A 20,190-nucleotide genomic window follows, 5' to 3' on the forward strand; every position below is an offset into this window, starting at 1 on the left:
TTGAACCATCTTCTCATTGTTGTTCAGTCATTTCAGTCTTTTCTGACTTTCCGTGACCCCATTTTAGAGTTTTCTTGGCAGAGATACTAGAGTGGTTTGCCATTTTCTTCTCCAGCTCATTTTAAAAATGAGGAAACTAAGGCAAACAGAGTTAAGTGACTTGTCCGGGGTCACGCAGCTAATAAGCATCTGAGGCCAGATTCGAACTCATGAAGATGAGTCTTCCTGACTCCAGGCTCAGCGCTGTATATGCTATGGTGCCACCTAGCTGCACCTGAACCATCTTAAAAACAATCAATCCCTGAACGCCTTTAAACTGGTTTTGCCTCCAGCATGGATCTCTTCCATAGTTGTTCCTTTGAGTCCAGCCATCCTTCCAGACTTCTTAAATGTCATTGCCATTATCCTGCATGGGACATCCATGATTGAGGTGCTAGTCTCCAAATGTAACAAATGGGAAGGAATCATTGGAGAAACATTCCATTTCCTATCTATTTGTTGGCTTCTTTTCATGAACAAATGTTCTTGACATAAGCTGCTTTAACTAAGTCTTATACAAAACCCTTTACAACTGTCTCCCCTCCATGCCCAAAGTCTCTATGGATAGATATCAAGGCACTCATGAACTCGGATGGAAGAAAAATATATCTTTATTCTGATATCATTGGTTTCTTTTGTAAAAGAATTTTGTGTTTTATTCTATGCATTTAAAACAGAGTGGGCAATAAGCTCAAGGTCAGTCAGTCAATAAAGTTTTATTAAGTGCCTACTATGTGCCAGGCACTGTGCTAAGCACTGGGGATACAAAAGGAGGCAAAAGCTAATCCCTGCCATCAAGGAGCTTGCAATCGAATGGGGGCCCACGCTACAAGGGAAAAGAATCTCTGTATTACAAGCTCTTTTCCCTTCTTTATACCAGACTTGAGCCACAGTCTCTTTATCATCGTCATCATCGCGACAACAACAGTAATATTTGCCTCCCTCACTGTGAACGTTTCTCTGGATTTTTATTATATTTTCAAACTCGATTTACCCGAATGGAAGCAAAAAGTCCCTTGAGGTTATAAATAGAATAAATAAGCATGGTTATTTACAAAATGTGGTTACTGACGATTATCTTTGCAGAGCTGTTAGTCCAAGAAAACAGTGAGTATTCTGAACCCAAAACAAATGCTCGCTTTGTATGGCCCAAGCCTTTGCCTCTTAGTGTGGTCTTGGTGAGCTCGCCTGAACCGAGGAGGCCGCCCCCAACTGTGAGGTCTGTTTGTGTGGACTAACTCCTTATTTAGAAATAGTGTACACTGCACACGGAACACACTATTTCAACATAGGGCAGGCTGCTTCTACATCCTTGGAGAGGTACCACCATGCCTTGTAAACTCCTGGATCCCCCGGATTGAGAATCTTGGAAGTTGACACAATTAATGGCAGAGAAAGGCAAGTCTTAGCCCAGATCGGGTCCTTGTAATCAGCACCCAGAGAAGCAGAGGGGGTGTTAAGCATCAAATCTTTCTATACCTCCTGACTACATGGTGAGCAGAGAGGGAAAAGAAAAATAAAGAAGGTAAAATGAGGTGACTGATGCTTTGTTCAATAAGGAGGCGTGCCCAAAATGCCACAGAGTGTATGGGGAATCATTCTTTTCAAAGGCTGGGCTCTGCACAGACACTCCCAATAAACAGCTACTTTTACAGACAAACATCTGAACTTAGCTCAATACCCCCAAGGAAAAATAAAGACAAATGGACTTATTTAATCTGAAAAGGGGAAGGAAAGTGATGTTGGTCTCAGGTAGCATCCCCCTACCTGAATGGGCTCTCTCCTCTCCTCCGCCTTTGTTAGAATTCCTTTGTTTTTTAATTGTTTCAGCCATGTCCAACTCTTCGTGACCCCATTTGGGGTTTCTTGGCAAAGATACTAGAGTAGTTTTCCATTTCCTTCTCCAGGTTATTTTACAGATGAGGAAACTGAGGCAAACAGGGTCAAGTGACTTGCCCAAAGTCACACAACTATTAAATGTGTGAGGCTGGATTTGAACTCAGGAAGGTGAGTCTTCCTGACTCCAGGCCTGGTGCTCTATCCACTATGGCGCCACCTAGCTGCCCCATCAGTATTTCTGGGCTCTTTCAAAGCTCAAACTGAGCATTGCCATTTTCAAGAGTCTTTTTTCTGATCCTGTTTTTCCCTGCCCCACCCTGGTTGCTAGAGCTTCCCCTCTCAAAATAGCCTTATGTTTTCACACACACACACACACACACACACCCGCACATATATATATACATACACATATTTGTATATATATTTGTAAGTCTTCCTCAATGGAATGTAAATTTTGCAAATTCTCTCCGCTTGGATACCACCATGGCCATCTTTTCAAACAGTACAAACTAAAGACCCATGGGCCTTGCCATCTGCCCTGTAGCTGAATTCCCTTATATATGTTGTCTGTCCTAATTAGAATGTGAGCTTTCCAGAAGCCAGGATTATCTGGATTTATTTTTGTATACCTAATGCTTAGTACAGTGATTATCATGTACTAGGTATTGAATACTTGTTATAATTGATTGAGGGAAGTCATTTTATGGTTGATAGTAACTAGCTCTTTTCCCAAGGGTCACCTAAAGATCACAAAATGGCAGCCAGTTGGAAAGTCCCAGAGTTGGGAGGGACCTCAGAATCGTTCTAGTCTGACCTGAACCTGAGCAAAAATCTCTAGTATAACTTCCAGGCTTCTCTCAAAGGCTGCCAATGATAAAGAATTCATCACCCTCCACAGCCTTAATTATCAAATCAAAACCTACCTCTCTGGAACTTCCAACCATTGGTTCTGTTCTCCAGATCAGGGGCTCTTTTTAAATGGCAGGGACCCCTTTGGCACTCTAGTGTGACCTATAGATTCCTTCTCAGAATAATGGTTTTTATTTTTAAAAAATTATAATTGAAGGGAATATTAAATTTCATTTAGAACTTTATGAAAAAAAAAGATGCATTTTTTTCCAGTCCAAGTTCATGGAACCTCTGAAATTCACCCACAGACCCACTGGGGGGCCATGGACCTCAGGTCAAGAATTGCTTAGCAGAACAAAATTGCACCAAGAAAACAGTGAAATTCTGAACCTCACATAAATGCTTTCCAGATGTGCTCTGCTTCTGCATATATTAGTATAGACTTGGTCCATTCTGGACCCAGGAGGTCCCACCTAAATATCCCTAACAAGAAAGTCGGTCTCTCTTCTGATCCCTCTTTAGCTTGACTCTTACTTAGTAGGAAAGGAAAATATGGAAGCTTCTTTAGTCGCTAATGACATCATTTCTCTTCCTGAAGTTTTAGCAACAAGGGAAGGGGAATAAGCAAGTGCCTTACAAATATCATCTCATTTGATCTGTACAAAAACACTGGGAAGTTGAGGAAACTGAGGCAAAAAGGTTAAATGACTTGCTTAGGGATCCTCCAGGTAGTAACAGTCTGAGGCTAGATTTGAACTCAGGTCTGCCCGGCTCCAGGTCCAGAACTCTATCCACTGCACCTAATGTATCTAGCTGCCTAATGGAAACTGGACAAGAACGTTTAGCTTAAAAATATGAAATCATCCAAGTCATTAAGGCACAGAGAACCAAGATTATGGGAATGAAGAAGACAGATAAACACAAATGTAAAGGAATCCCAAAAGAAGGCTATAACCCCATGATTTCTTAAAAGTTTTCAGACAATGGTTTTCTTCCAATGGGCTGCTAAGTCCAAGTTTCACCTTTCCAATAGCTATCTAGGTATAGATGTTTACTGATTGAATGGCATTTGCATACAACTGGTCCCCTTAGCACTGAGCCTTCTGTTCATTTATATCATACAGCTTCTGACGCAGACTGATGTCTTTTAAAGCTCCCATGCCACCGTTCCAAAAACTTAACTTTTAAAGATACATATATGTGAGTATTTATATATACATAATTTACATGTGTATGCATATGCATATGTGTGTGTATACACACACATGCAGAGAAGGACAGTGTAATGAAAATAACTGTAAGCTAGCAGTCAGGAGACCTAGCCATTAACTTGCTGTGTGACTCCAAGAAATTCACTTCAACTCTCAGGGTCTGCAGTTGTCCTCATTCGCAAAACTAGGTTTTAAAACAGGTATAACGCGGCCTTTTCCACTATAGTTACACCAACACCAAGCTGGCAGTTTTCAGTCTCTCACAACAGGCCTGAAGTTTCCGACATCATTTTTTAACAATAGCAGAGGTGTAGCTCTCACCTAAGCAGATGTTTGCAGGCCAGGTAGCTGATCTGGAAGTCACACTATCAGCTTCAAGCTGTGTCATAACAACCCTTTAAACAATTCAATGAAGGTCATTTACAGATTGGTACAAATCTCTAATGTGATACTATATTGGATGTGTTTTCCCCCAGCTAAGTCTTCTCAGAGGCTTGTGGGAGTCATGCTCTCATTGGGGGTGACATACGGTGTGGGCTGGACTAAGGGGCCTCTGAGGCCCCGTCCTGAGATGGAGGAGATTCTGTGCTTGGATTCTCATTACCCAGCCTGCTAGGGGCCAACAACTCATGGGATCTTTGGTTCCAATGGGAAAAGTGAGAAAAGCTAAAGTGAGCCAATTAAAGTCAGAACTCTCTGTCAATTATCTCCTTTTTCTTTTTTCCATAGCCACTTGTAGTAACCAAGGAGTTGGCCTTGGAGTCATAAAGACCTAGGTTCAAGACCAGTCTCTAACAAGTACTAGCTGTGTGTCTATGGTCAGATCCAACTCTGAGAGGAAATGGTGGAGCAGTTATAAGATCTGTGTTGGTAGAGTGAGTTTTCTGTGCCAATGAAATCAGAGGGCTGGCGTCCACCACCCCATACCTCCATCCTCTATGCTGCCCAAGTAGCGCCTTCATGCAACATCTCACCCTCTCCCCAACCAAAAAAAAAGAGCCCCCCCCAGAGGTTTAACTTGCACTTGACTAAGAGTATCCTGCAGGACCCTTTCCAAATGATTTGTGGGGAGCCTCAGAACTTAAATTCATGTCCCTGCCAAAAGGTCTTGTGATTATTGGGTCCAGACATGACTCTTCTGCCTCTTTAAGTGTAGGTGAGAAAAGGAGGTATCAGGGAGGAGAAGCTGATGGTCAACAGCCCCACTGAACCAGGATTCGGACCCAAGCTCTTCTGGCACCAGGCCCAGGTTCCTTCCACCATAGAAAAGGCCAGACTACCTTGAGTCACTTAGCAGAAGCTGAATGTGATGCCCCAAAGAAAAAAAAAAACCGATTTGACAGCTGAAAATGTTTGCTGAGGGATTATCACTTGATCTCCTTCGGGTCATATACATACTAGCCAAGAGCCAAGGCCTGTGGATATGGCTGTTCCCTCATCTAAACCTTTGGTAGTCAATGCCATCCTCGAGAGCAGCCAGGGGTGAGCCTAACCCAAGAGACCATCTGAAGAAGGCAGGGAGGAAAGTTGGTGTGATGAGCTGTGCGTAATATGTTCTGACAAACCCATTAGTGTTTTTAACTCTATCAGGGGAGAGCTGCCATGATGAGTTTTAAGTACTAATGTAACCAGACATGCTGGATGGTCAGCAGCAATAATGTTTGACCAGCCCTTTAATTGCCTGGGAAGAGTTACAGGAGAGATTCTGAAGGAGAGGATTATGAAAGATCAATTTTCTTCTGGAATTACACATTCTCTGTCTCTTTCTTTCTATCTTTATGTGTGTCTCTCCCTGCTTTTTTCCCTTCCTCCCTTTCCCTTCCTCTCTTTCCCCTTCCTTCCTTCTCTTTCTTTCTCCTTCCTTTTCTTTTCCTTTCCTTCCTTCTCCCATCCCTCCCCCCTCCCTCCCATCCTCCCTTTCTTTCTCTTTCTTTCTTTCCTCCTTCCTTCCTTCCTTCCTTCCTTTCCTCCTTCCTTCCTCCCTCCCTCCCTTCCTTTCTTCCTTCCTTCCCATTCTCTTCCAAGGAATACCCAGAAAGAACTTCTAGTGGTTGCAGATTCTCTAGTTTATTAACAATGTCCAAGTTGGCTGTGAAAGGGAGTAGCTGAATGTTCTAAAGTAGTAGGTAGAGTACCCCTAGAGAAGGCAAACATCAGCCCAGAAGGGAGTGGAATAAAACACCTGGTCTCGTCTGGCAAAATGTCAACAAGACTGTTTTAAAGTCACATCTTCAGAAACAGAAAATAAGGATTTTCAGATCCTTTTGTCCCCAGCTGCTGATGCTAATAAGTCAGTACAACATACAATGGAGCTGCTGACATTTAAAAAAACCTAATGGAAACCAGCATTGAGCAAATGCGCCCATGACCGTGTGAGGCATTGCTGGGCCAAGGAGGCAGCACCATCACTTTGAATCACCCAGGGAGCTGAACAAAGATATGTTCAATACCCCTGCCCCCCCCCACTTCTAATAACTGCCCCACTTCATCATTCAGTAGCTCCCTTGGCTTCTCTATCCCCCCCCCCCCCCGATATCACAACATAATTTTTATTATTTGCATTTTAAAAGTATTTTATTATTTGCTCATCCTGCTGGGAGAGAGTTCTCTGGCTAGCTCCAGATTTTGGAGGAAGCGACTAAAGCGAAGACAGAGTAAATTTCAGAGGGTCTCAATCCTAGGGAACAGGGCTCACCTTGGGGGAGGCACAAAACATCCATCAAGGAGCACTTATTAAGTGTGCCGAGCACTGCGAACATCCAAACAGAAATCAAACAGTCCTGCCCTCCCTCAAGGAGCTTGCAGTCTATCGGGAGAGAGCACACATACATAGATCCCTCCTCGGTCTTTGACACTTAGCTCAGTGACAAAGTCAGTCTGTGGCCTTCTTCACTCCTGAAAGAGTGCTTACAATCTCTCCAGATGAGGATGAGGAGCATGGATGGTACTTATGGAGTAGTTTACATTGACACGGCTCTTTGAGATATCCAAAGCACTTCACGAATATTATCTTGTTTGAGCCTGACAACAACCTTGCAAGTTATTACCCTCATTTTGAATGAGATAACAGGAAAAAACACTTTGCAAATCTTAAAGCACTATGTAAATGCCAGCTATAACAACGAAACAACAAAGCAGCGATGGTGATAAAATAATGACAAGAACCACGATAACAGTGATATAACAAGGAGGATGATGATTGCTGTTATTTCACAGCCGAGGAAACCTTGACTCGTTAGTAAGTCTGTTAGGCCATTTCAATGGTAGTATTCAAAAGCAGGCTTTCCCCAGCTCCACGTCTGGGGCTGACACATGACACTTGGCCACCTTCCTCCATAGCATTTTAAAGTGGACAAGACTCACAACAACCCCATGCGGTTAGTAGCACACAGATTCTCATTCCCATGTTACAGATGAGGGAACTCAGGTTCCATCCCTACATCAACAAACATTCACTAAGGACCTGTGCCATGCTCTGAGGATCCAGAGATAGAAGAAGCCAGACAGCCTCTGCCCTTGATGGGTTTACGTTCTAATAGGAGCTTACAGTCTGACCTTCAGATTCAGGAACTCTGAGAGACTCACTCCCAGTTAGCTAGCCGCTTTGTGTCCAAGCCAGGATTCAAAGCAGGGCTCCTGACTCCCAGGTTCAGGACCTACTACATCATACCAGATCACTGAGAAATGGTTATCCAGTGTTTTGTCTTGAAATTTCAAAGCATGGAGCCGAATGGAATCTGATTATTGGTCAGGGGGAAAACTGACTAAACTGCTAAATGGCTTCCCTATGACCAATTTCCTTGCTGGTCTGAATATAAGTCTGTATTTTCCCCTGAAATTAGACTGCATAAAGCCTGACTATGGCTTATAAGCAGTGTTACTTTCAGTGCATACCCACACATTTTCTTCTTTTCTAAGAGATTTCCACGACAGCCAATATTCTCAGTGACCTGTTGTTAAACAGTGCAGTACGTGAGTAAGGCAGGAGAGTCAGACCAAATCACGCAGAATCATAGATTTAGAGCTGGAAGGACCTTAGAGGTCATCAAGTACAACACCCTTATTTTACAGATGAGGAAACTGAGGCACAGAGAGGTTAAGTGAGGCCCAGGATTACACAGTGAGGATCTGAGGTAGGATCTGAACCCAGATCTTCCCGAGCCCAGGTCCAGTACCCTGACGTCTACACCAGTCTGTTGCTGAGGCCCTGGGTGTCTCTTATCACATACTTTGGCCTCAGACTGAGCTACCTCTTATGTACTCTCTACATATCCATTCCTACCGTGGACACCTACCATGGTGATAGGATGGTTGACTGGACAAAGTTTTTTAGACTCTTTAAGCAGCTGACCCTATAAGGATTTGTTTGCTGCACTGTAGAATTTTGGCTGGTTGGATCCAAGCCTGCCTGCTATAAATACACTCAGTTATGGTTTGAGTTTAGCTCGAGTCTGGGTCATACTCTTCCCTTAAAACGTCATCGATCAGAAGCTCTTTGATGGTAGGTATGTTCTTTCCATTTTTCCCCATCTACAAAATGAAGGCATTCCCATCAATGGACACTGTATGATTCCGTCACCGACAGAGACTTTCATAGAGCGAGAGGCCTTCAATTATCTGAAGGCATCTATCATATCCTAACTCTGATTGCTTCTCCTCCTCCCCCCCCCCCCCCCGACTCCAAACCAATCTCAGCTGTATATTCTTTCCATTATATGATAGGGACAAAGAGGGAGAGAAGAGCAGACTTCATGCACATTAAAAATAATTTGTTATTTTTGGAAGGATGGCACATAAGTCATTTCACTCCACTGAGGACACAGCAAGTAGGGATGGGCTTCAATGTTGAGATTTAGATTGGATCTTAAAGGAAAACATCAACAACTCCTTGGCTGTCAGGGACATGCAGCCATGGAACATTTTACCAATGGAGTTCATGTTAGAAATACACAGATATCATTCAAGTACTTTCCCCATCTCCTTTGCTACAACTGGATGGAGAATGTCTACTGACCAGTCTATGCTACGCAGTTGGATGGGCAGCCACCGAGTTGGTCCATCAGTAAATATATCTTTGAACAGATACGACAGACAGACAGTGAACCAGGTCTGATATTCAATAGGAAGAAGAGAACAGACTAGATTGCATCTGAGAACGCGGGAAGAATTTTCAAATATTCTCAACTGCTCCCTGACACAAAAAAACCCGTCTTTTAATGTCAATATTTTCCCAGTGAAGCATGCAACACCACAATTTCTAGAGTCAATATTAGAGGTGATCCAACGTCCAATGGAACGATCCATGGCTGGCCAAAAGTAGGCTTTAGCATGTTAGTGACAACAACTGGCTTACAAGATGTAAGGTATCACAGAGGACACACGTGACCACTGTGACCTCAGAGACAGCCTTGACCTTCTACTTTCTTGTATCTTCCACACCCCGTTATTTGGTCTTGTTGATTCAACCTCTACACAATCTCTTGCATGTTCCCCTTTTTCTCCAGTCAGCCACCACCCCGGCTTAGGCCCTTATTGTTGCAACAATAGCTGGCACTTATATAATTGGCGTTTAAGGTTTGCAAAGCTCTTTACAAATACGATTTCATTTTATCCTCCAAACAATCCTAGGAGGTCAATGCAATTATTATCCCTATTTCACAGATGAGGAAACTGAGGCAGACAGATTAAGTGACGTGGCCAGAGTCCCATAGCTAGTAAGTATCTGAGGCTGGATTTGAACTCATCTTCCTGCCCCGCCTGACTGCAGATAAATACAATTCCAGGTAATTTGAGGAAGGAAAGATGATTGAGGCTTCATGAAAGAGCTTAAGGATCAAAAGTAGATATTAAAGGACGGTAAAGATTCTGCCGAATTGGAGGAGGGGGCAGTGCCCTTCTGGCCTGAAGGACGGTTTGTGGGACTGCACCAAGATGGCTGATGTCATATCAAATTTGGGAAACAGATGGTAGGTAATTCAGTTTGGCTGGAGCAGAGTGTATGAAGAGAGTAACATGAAGTATGTTTAGAAAGGAGGTGGGAAACCAGATTGTGCAAGTCCTTTGGTGTCGGGTTAGGGAGTTTACATTTTATCCCACTGTCAACAGGGAACCATTGAATGTGTTTGAGTAGAGGAGTGACATCTGCCTTAGTAGGATATCCTGGCAGGGGTGAGTCAGACAGGGGTAGGGAGGGGGTGGAGAGGACAGTCAAAAAGCAGGGAGGCCTGCAAGGAGGTCATTTTATGAATTTGGGGTAAGAGGTGATAAGAGCCTGAGCACTGGTGGTAGAGATAGGGAGAAGGACCCATGCAGTCATAAATGTAGGTGTGAAAAGGACCTGAGAGAATACCTGAGTGTTTGTGAGAGATTTTGTGGAGGCAGAATCAGCAGAACAATTTATTCTTTTCCTGTGTTATTTTCCCCAGCAGACATCAAAACATTTCAAAGTCAAAGACACGTCAAAGCTCTCTTCTAACCTTTTTGTTTTAAAATACAACTTGATTTAGACGTTTTACATTCCATCTGCTTTCTTTTGGTATTCCTTCTTCTCCTGCAGGCCAAAATCAATATCCTAGCCTTTGGTAGACATTCAAGGAGACGCGGTCCCTTTAAGCCACTGAATGTCCTAATAGGATCCTAGACTGGAATAGGAGGCAGAGCTCCAAGGGACCTCCACAGCCCTCTAATATAATAGTGGTAACCCCACCACCACCACTTATGCAGCCCTCAGATGTGCCAGGCACCGTGCTAAGCACTTCATGATGTCATCTCATTCAATCCTCTCAGTAACCCTGTGAGGGAGGTGCTGTTATTACTGCCCCCATTTTCTTGTTGTTGTTCAGTCATTTCAGTTGTGTCTGATTCTTTGTGGCCCCATCTGGGGTTTTCTTGGCAGAGACACTGGAGTGATTTGCCATTTCCTTCTCCAGCTCATTTTACAGATGAGGAAACTGAGGCAAACAAGGTTAAGTGATTGCCCAGGGTCACACAGTGTGACCTCACATGAGTGTCTGAGGCCAGATGTGAACTCAAGTCTCCCTGATTATAAGCCTGATTCTCTATCTATTGTACCTCCTCTCTAGTCCATCCCCCTCATTTTACAGATGGGGAAACTGAGGCCATGAGGGGAGAAGTGACTTGCTTAAGGTCATACAAATAGTAAGCACCAGAAATGGGCTTTAAAACCATATTCTCCATAGTCAGGGCATCACCTCCTGCACCTCAGCTTCCAATACTATAGTCTCAAACTTGAACTGTATGTTTGCTTTAAGCTTATAGTATTCATCCACTTCATCGCTACTGTTAATCAATCAACAAGTATTTATAAGGCACCTACTAGGTGCCCAGACACTCTGTTAAGTGCTAGGACAACAAATACAAAGAATGACACAATCCCTGCTCACTGGGAGCTTCCTTTTTCATCAGATTGCATGTTCATCTGAACAAAAGGACAGAATGCCCCATAATCGCTCCCAGGGGAGGGGTGAAAGAGCCTTAAGTGCCCAGTGAGGGATTGGAGAGCCAAACATAGTCACGGAATGAGTACTCACCCACTTTGCCAACCTGGCCATCCTTGGTGGCCAACACCACCCAACTGCTCTCACGACCTCAGCAGCACCTCATTGGAGCTATTACCTGAGTGAGCCCATCTCCAAGGGTCTTGACCCTGACCTTTCACATCTGGGGTCTTTTATAGATAGGTTGTATGCTGCCTAGAAAACACCTCTCTATATCACTCCCAAAAATCATGGATGTATTTCCCTTCCCCAGCACAGATGAAATTTGCCACAACAGATGACATCAACTTCTCCATACATGACACAGAAAGCAGTTGTGGTTTCCTCTGTCAGAAGCAAACTACTCTTCCTACCTGAGTCTAAGGAGAAGATACAGGGCAAGCACAAGGGGTGGATGGTATATGGAAGCAGGCAGCCCTTCATTTGAAAATTAAGAGAAAAAGGAGGGAAAGGGTAGGGAAAGGTACAATTTTAGAAAAAGGGATTTTTTCCCCTGACAAACACAGATCTCTGACCTTCAGTCGACGGTCCTGGTCTCCACTGCACAGAGAATTTACAGAGACTTTGAATGATTTCCAAGCCGGGCTTAAGTTATTCATCACAACCTGAGAATAGATAGAGGGGTAGGGAGGAAAGAAAATTCTTGACATTTGCACATTTCAAAATAAAAACCAATTGAAGCATCATTATGGTTCATGAAAAGGACATTCATCAGGGGCAGGTCCCTTAATGAAGAGCTGAAGTGGTAAATCTTTTATACTGTCCATTGAATGGATCATTAGGGGCAGAATTCCCTGAAATAGCCAGGCTAGCAAGCACCACCTGTATTGTTTAATGACTGCCACTCCTAATATAAACCACCTGGCCAAAGATGATGGTGATACAGAAAATTGGGCTGGGACTCCAGAGGTGCATCTGGCCAATGCATGGTGGGTTTGGAGTCCTACGTGCTGTGACTGTGGACAACTCAGCCTCACAGAGATTCAGTTTCCTTATCTGAGAAATGAGGAGGGTTTATTAGATAATCTTTAAGGCCTTTTTTTAAGCTCTAAATCTATGATCCTATAACATCTAATTCTGCAGGACCATCAGTAATGAAATGAATTCTCCAAAATCAGGTCAGCAAAAGCTTTGCCCCTCAGGGAGATAAGGCATTAATTTTGTCTAGAAGACTAGACTACTCCTTAGGAACTTTATTTAGTAATGTTGACTTGGTGTATAATCCAGTAATAATGATAATAATACATTACTCTTAAAAATTTGCTAAGTATCTTACCTATGTTAGCTCATCTGAGCCTCATCGTGACCTTGTCGGGTCAGTACAGTGGTTAGCACTTTTTTTGCACTTGAAGACATTAAAGGCCAGAGAATCTAAGGAATTTGTCTATTGTCACACAGCTACAAAGAGCCACAAGTGGGATTTGAACCCATATCTTTCTAACTCCAAGGCCATAATACCATCCAAGTCAAAGAAATATATTTTAGGAATTACAAAATCTGAGGGACTCCCTGGGCTTCCTCCTATAAGTGAAACCTTATTGGTCCGCTTGGAATTTTAGACAGTTAAGATGATGTTGGATGAGCAAATTTCTAGTTTTATGTACAAAGATTGTAGGATTATAGATTTAGACATGGAGGGCACCTTGCTGATCATTTGACTAATGAAGAAACTGAATTCCAGAAAAGTTGAGGTTCCAAAGACAATGAGTGACCAGGGCAGGATTTGAACCCCTGACTCCAAATCCAAGGCCCCTGCCATTGGACCTAATCATTCTTGAGAATAAAGCTGAAAGTACAGTTTATTAAGATGTCAAATCCAATTAGAAAGCAGTTCACCACACCATGAATTCAGGCCCTCATATACAGAGTACTGTCCCTTCAATGGCTTAGAAAGACAAGGCCAGGCCAATGCAGATGGCTGACTGCTGGAAGTCTTATTCAGTTGAATTCATGCTAAGTGAAGGAATATCTATTCAGTACTTTCTCTATGGCTCAGTGGAAATGATATCATATGAGAAGAGTTCTAGACTTGGAATCTGGGAGATCTGGGATGACATCCCACCCCTGATGCTAAGCGGTGAGGAGACCATGGTCAAGTCATTGCACCTTGAATTCTCTATGGACTTAACTTGCTGATCCATAGGTCTGATCTTCCCCAGGGGAGGAACATGAATCACGGCAGCACAGCCATGGAGCCAGAAGGGACCCTAGGGGTCATCTGGTCTGGCCTCCTCTTTTTACAGATAGGGAAACTGAGGGCTAGAGAGGAGTAATGGCTTGCCCAAGGTCATATGGGCAATAAGTGGCAGAACTCACCTAGAACTGTGCCAGGAGTGGTGGGAAAAGAAATTCTAAAAAGTGGTCATTTCCGCAGAGGGCACATTTTTAGCTAGAAGCTTTAAAAATGTTTATAATAGGCCATCAATTATAAATGTATAAAAACAAATATTATAAAATGAGGTCTTTTAATAAATTCTCACTTTTATTGATTTATTGGTCATTTATATTGTTATTATTGTGTTTATCAGTTGATTTTAATTGGATTCATAGGTCAGCTTTTACTTTGGTTAGACATATTATTAATGATGTTAATGCCTTCCATTCTTCTAAGCTCCAGACCCAGGAGCCACCGGAGATGAGACAACTGCATGCAGTTTATAAAATAAAGCTGAAGAGCTAGTATCTGTTGTAACTGCTGAAGGCCTGAGAACACAGTCAGCCCCCTCTAAATTCAATGCTCACCAAATTCTGCATCCTGAGGCAAAGTCCAAGTGGCACAGGGATAGTTAGAGATTTGAATCTGACCAATGGCATTTGGAGGATCAGAGGATCATTGCGTTAGGGCTGAAAAGAGCCTCAGAGATGATCTAGTAAACTCATGGTATATATTTCATCTTTACTTATCTGTATACGTGTCATTTCTTCCCCTACTCCCATTTGGGAGTAGGGAGTAAGTATAGATGCTCATTACAGACAGGGGCTGCATTCATTTCTGTCTTTGTATCCTGAACACCTGGCATGCGCTAGGTACACAGTTGGCACTTAGAAAGTATTTGTTGAGTTAAACTGCATTTGTGGAATCCCTGTAGGCTCAGGAAGTTTCCCTGTGCTTGTCAACCTGCCTTGAAAGTGACTAGTGCCTCCTCACCTCAGTCCTGTGCACAAGCTGTTGAGTAGCATCATCATTCATGCGGAAGATCTCCAGAAATGGATCAGACTTGCTGAAGAAATCCTAAAAAGGAACACAGAAAAGGCAGACAGTGCTTGAGCTTCATTTCATTTTTCCTGAAGTTCTTCCACTTTCTCCCTTTGGCCATATGCCGAGCAGAGGGCATCCTACAGCTTTCTCTCTCCTAACCTCTGCTACAATTTGGTCTATCTGGTATCCCTGTACTCCATGACTCATCATGCCACCTTTTCTCCTCTGCTCTCCTCATTCACTGCTGTCTTCCTTTTCCCTCCCAAGAGAGAAGGCTCTTTTCATTATCTCTGCCTGGTAACTAAATTCTAATGCTCTTTGAAAAGTGGCTTTAGCAATAAAAATTGTCTATAGCAACAATAGTAATATTTAGCATATACATTTAAGTTTTACTGACTTTTTTACATTACAAACATTTATAAATTCCCTCACTCTGTGAGATGTCTCTTATAACCAAGCAAAAAAAAATTCAGCAAAACACCATAGTGACCTCATCTGAAAGTGAATGCAATGGACCCCACCTCTCTATTTTCTGAATATTTTTATTAGCAGAAATTTCTCTCTCCCTCCAAGCTCCCACTCCATTAAAAAAGAAAAATAAATGAATTCTTTCTAATGAATATTTAGTCAAGAAAGACAAACTCCCTCATTATCTGTATATAAAAATACACTTCTCGTTCTGAGCCATCAATCTTTCACTTCTTTGTCATGAGGTACGTAGTATATTTCATCACTGGTCCTTTGCAATCATGGATGGTCACGGTATTGATCATAGTTCTTATAACTTTCCAAATTGTTTGTCTTCAGTGTTATTATTATGTAAATTGTTCTCCTGGTTCTGCTCATCTGATTCTTCATCAGTTTATATAAGTCTTCAAAAAATTGTTCACTTTTTACAACATTGACATTATCAAGGAGACAGGTAGGTGGCACAGTGGATAGAGAGTTGTCCTTGGAGTAAGGAAGACCTGAATTCAAATCTAGTCTCAGACACTAACTGTGTGACTCTAGCCAAATCATTTGACCTCTGTTTGCTCGTCTCCTCATCTGTAGGATGAGGATAATAACAGCATCACCTTCTCAGGGTTGTTGTAAAGATACAATAAAATGTTTGTAAAGCATTCTGAACATCTTAAAATGCTAAGAAAATCCTAGTTGTTATTACTACATAAATTGTCCTATTTCTGCTTACTTTATTCTGCATCAGTTCATATAAGTCCTTCTGTACCTCTTTGAAACCATCTGTTTCCTCATTTTTTTACAACACAGTACTCCATCACATTCATACACCAAAAACTCATTCAGACATTCCTTCATTCATGGCTATCCTGTTAGTTTCTAGCTTTTCGCCACCACAGCAACAGCTTCTATAAATATTTTGAATATATAGCACCTTTTCCTATTTCTTTGATCTCCTTTGCCATAGACCTAGCAATGGTAGAGCTTGGTCAAATGGCATGAAATGTTTAATAACTTTTTGTGCCTAATTTCCAAACTGTCTTCCAGAATGGTTCTATCAATTCACAGGCCCACAAACAGTGCATCAACTGTGCCTGTTTTCTCACAGCCCCTCCAACTTTTATGATTTTCCCTTTTTTGTCCTCTATGCCAATCTAATGAGTGTGAAGTGTAATCTCAGAATGATTTTAATTCACATTTTTCTATTTAGTAACGACTTGGAGCACTTTTCATATAGCTATAGATAGACTGGGATTCTTCTCTTGAGAATTGCCTGTTCATTTTCTTAGACTATTTATCAGTTGGGGAATGACTCTAATTCCTGAAAATTTATATTGGTTCTTCATATACCTCAAAATGAAATCTTTATCAGAGAAACTTGCTGCAAAGATTCCCCACTCCCCACCCCACTGTTTTCTTTTTAGTCTTACCTTTATTGAATAGATTTATAAAAAACCTTTTAAAAACTTAATCATACATTTTATCTTCTGTGATCCTATCCCTTCTTTGTTCATGAACTTTTCACTCATCCATAGAAATGAAAAGTATTTTGCATGTTTCTCTAATTTGTTTACCATATGACCTCTTGTAACTAATACATGTAACTATTTAGAGCTTATCTTTGTATAAGGTGAGATGTGTTAATCTAAATCTAATTGCTTCCATATCGATGTCTAGACATTATTCCAGCTAGTATTTATTTGGTACCTTATGGGTTTGCAAAACATTCCACATATATCATCACATTTGATCCAGATGACAACCCTGTGAAGTGTTATTATTATATCTATTTTACAGATGATGAAACTTAGGCAGACAGAGGTTAAGTGACTTGCCCACAGTCACACAACTAGTCAGTATCTTTTATACTCAAGATTTTCCAGTTCCAAGTCCAACGTTCAACGTGCAATCCATTATGCCACCTAGCTGCCTCAGGAAGCTAACCCCTTAAGTTGGAGTAGGTTAAAAATCTGAGCATCTTACCCTGACATTACAATCTTAGAAAAATATTAATTGTAATAAAGATGACTGCATTTATAGTATTTGCCTTAAGAGATATGGCCATTTGATACTTAATGTCTCCAATATCAAGCTCATCAGCTTTTCCTAGACATAAGCTTCAAATTCCAGCTTCCTCATCACCATCAACGACCCTGTCAGACTCCTGGTCCCTAAGGCTCCAAACATGATAATTCTATTTGATTCCTTCTCCACTCCTCCTTCTTTTGCTCTTTACCCCACCAATCCCTGTTTTTTCCCTCCTACTTTTATAATTCCTAACATCTATGGATTAAATGAGCCTTCTCCATTTTCATATTCTTTGTACTAGTCCAGGTTATCTTTCCCCCTAACCCTCCTTTCTTCCCAACTTCCCTGTTTCTATCAAAGGTACCACCATCCTTCCAGTCTCATAACCTTGGCAGTACACTGGCCTCCTCACTCTCCTTCACCCCATGTAATATCCAATCAGGGGGCAAACTTTGCCACTTCTACCTTCTCAGCACTCTCCCATCTGACACCTTCTCTCCACTCATGTAACCACCACCTTAGTTCAAGCCCTCAGCACTTTGAACCTAGATTATTCCAACAGTCTCCTTCTAATCAGTCTCTCTGCCTCAAGCCTCTCCCCACACCAATCCATTATATATGCTGCTACCAAAGTCATTTTCCTTAAATACAAATATGAGCACGTGACTCCTCTCCTTAATTAACTCCAGTAGCTTCTTACTGTCTTTAGGATAAAATATAAACTCCTCCTCTGTTTAGCATGTAAAGCCCTTCACAACTTTGCCTAACCTATTTTTTAGCCTCATTGAGCAGCAAGAAGAAAGCAGGCTGGATTGCTTTTGGGGAACTGCTGTTCTTTTAATTATCCAGATTTCTCCATCATACAAAAGCCATTATGTTCAACCAATCAATCTTTTTCCTAGGCTGTACTTAACCAGGCTTTGGGTTTAGTGCTGGGACTACAAAGACAAAAATGGAATTAACCCTGTTCTCAAGGAGCTTACGTTCTTTGGGGTAAAAATATGTAAACATGCCAGTAGATACCAAATCTATACAAAGTAAATACAAGGTTATCTATTTAGTGGGGGTAGGCCTTAGCATTGGGTGGATCCAGAAAGCATCAGCTCACTTAGAGAGAGCACTTGAGCTGAGTTTTGAAGGATGCTAGATATTCTAAGAGGCAGAAGGGAAGAAGAAGTACATTCCAGTCCTATGGAACAGCCAGGGTAAAAGCCCAGAGAGAGCAGATTAAATGTCCTATGGGAGGGACAGCAGGCAGTCATCTGGGTACAAATATTCTTCTAGCAATGTTGTATGGCTTTGATTCATGGAATACTATAGTTCCTAAAGAATTAACACTGAGGTTCACCCAAAGAGCAGCAGAGAGACACATGGTGGCTGTGAGCAGACTGCAACACATTTCAGATGAGAGATAATGTGGGAAAAGTTACATAAAAGATGTCATCATATATGTGTACAAGCAGTAAAAATGGGCCAGTTATGTGGGGAGAAGAAGGGATAATTGGTAGAGAGCCCTCATGTTGAAGTGGTACCCATGCAAGGCTAAGAGCAGTTGAGGTAGGTCCTTTGGACAGATTTATGGGCGGTCATTCACAGGATGAGCAGGCACAGAGGAATTGTGTGTGACTTGCATCACTGAAGAAAGTGTCCACATCAGTGAGGTCATGGGTCCACTGGACTATGTGGGAATAAACAAATTAAGTCATCAGATGTCCTTTTCATTATAGGTGCATTTAGAATAAAATTTAAAGTCTACGTGTGTCTTATTAATCCTGTCATAATATTAGCATGTTTTGGAGAGCCAAGGCTTTTGATTTTTTTAAAAAAAAACTTCATAAGAATAGATATATATTATACTGAAAGAAAGTTGGCTAAACTTATAGGCTTTACAAAAAAATGTACAGATCCAATTTTGCAGTCACCATCTCTGTGGCTCCATAAGAAGGAAAGAGAATTTTCAGTTTTTCTTTTGCTCGACTATCAGCTATTAGCATGGCCCCTGGTGACTGTTCAGTACAATCAAGATTTAATGAATTGGGTACTTTAATTATATTTAGCTTCTGTGAAAATTGCTGTTAAAAAGGAGGACACACACTCTAATCTACCACCTATTCTCTGGCCAATACAGAGAAAGTCAAATGTGTATTGTGGGGCAGTAAGCTACTAGGTTTTTGAAAGTGGCAACAAAGCAGAAAAAATTATGATGAAGGTGAAGGTGATAGAGATGATGGTGGTGATGATATTAATAGGGGTATTAATTTCTCACCTGGAGGGGACCTTGGAGAGCACTCTCTCATTTTACAGATAAAGACACTGAGATCCACAAAAGTCGTGAAGCTTTGCCAAGGTTACTAGAGATAGTAATAGAATCTAGGGACGCTGCCTTCCAGTTCAGTGTGTTGTCTGCTACACACTGCGCCCTCTCTCTAGCAGAGCAGGAACTAAGATGGGGAGAATCGGGCTTTATCTAGGATGTAGGTCCCTTGGGGAGGGAGTGTGTTTCTACTACCTCAGGAGCAAACCCTGTTCTGCTAGCCCTGAAAGTCCTCTAGTCATTATACTTCTTTCCTGGCACTCCCTTTCCTACTAGGGTAGATTGTCTCCAACATGCTTCCTGTCCTCAGGATGCTTACCATTCATAAGATCATTGGTTAAATTAATGTCCAGTGACCACCTCTGTATTACTTCTTGGTAAACACAGCCCTAGTCTTCCCCAATTCCTTTCTCCCTCTGCTTTCACTTTCCACAATGCCCTCTAGCATCCTCTTGTTAACATACACCCCTTCATCTTAGAGCTCTTCCTCTCAAGTTCTTCTTTGGATATTCCCTGAAATACAGCTTCCTCCTGAAGATTCTACATCTCTTAGTACCCTCTTCAATAATTCTCTCCAACCTTCTGACACAGTGCCAGGAGAAGGAGGAGGAAGTAGCATACTCCTTGTTCCCCAAGGACACTTTTAGACCAAATCTCTGCCACCATCATTCCAAAACCATCTCTCTTCCTTTCAAGTTCACTATACACCATATCCAGATCTTTGTTGCTCTCATC

At 41.9% G+C, this 20,190-nt stretch overlaps 1 protein-coding gene across 1 annotated transcript in view; it reads right to left on the minus strand.

Moving 5' to 3' along the window:
• CPNE4 (copine 4) overlaps positions 1 to 20,190 on the minus strand; it is a 170,105-nt gene that overhangs the window by 96,499 nt on the left and 53,416 nt on the right. Inside the window, exons 5-6 of the mRNA XM_036760492.1 lie at positions 14,604 to 14,687; positions 11,971 to 12,060 (exon numbers count right to left, since the gene is read on the minus strand). Of these exons, the coding sequence (XP_036616387.1) occupies positions 11,971 to 12,060; positions 14,604 to 14,687 (174 nt within the window). The remainder of the gene's footprint in view (positions 1 to 11,970; positions 12,061 to 14,603; positions 14,688 to 20,190) is intronic.

This window comes from Trichosurus vulpecula, chromosome 5, assembly GCF_011100635.1.
Source record: "Trichosurus vulpecula isolate mTriVul1 chromosome 5, mTriVul1.pri, whole genome shotgun sequence".
NCBI lineage: Eukaryota > Metazoa > Chordata > Mammalia > Diprotodontia > Phalangeridae > Trichosurus > Trichosurus vulpecula.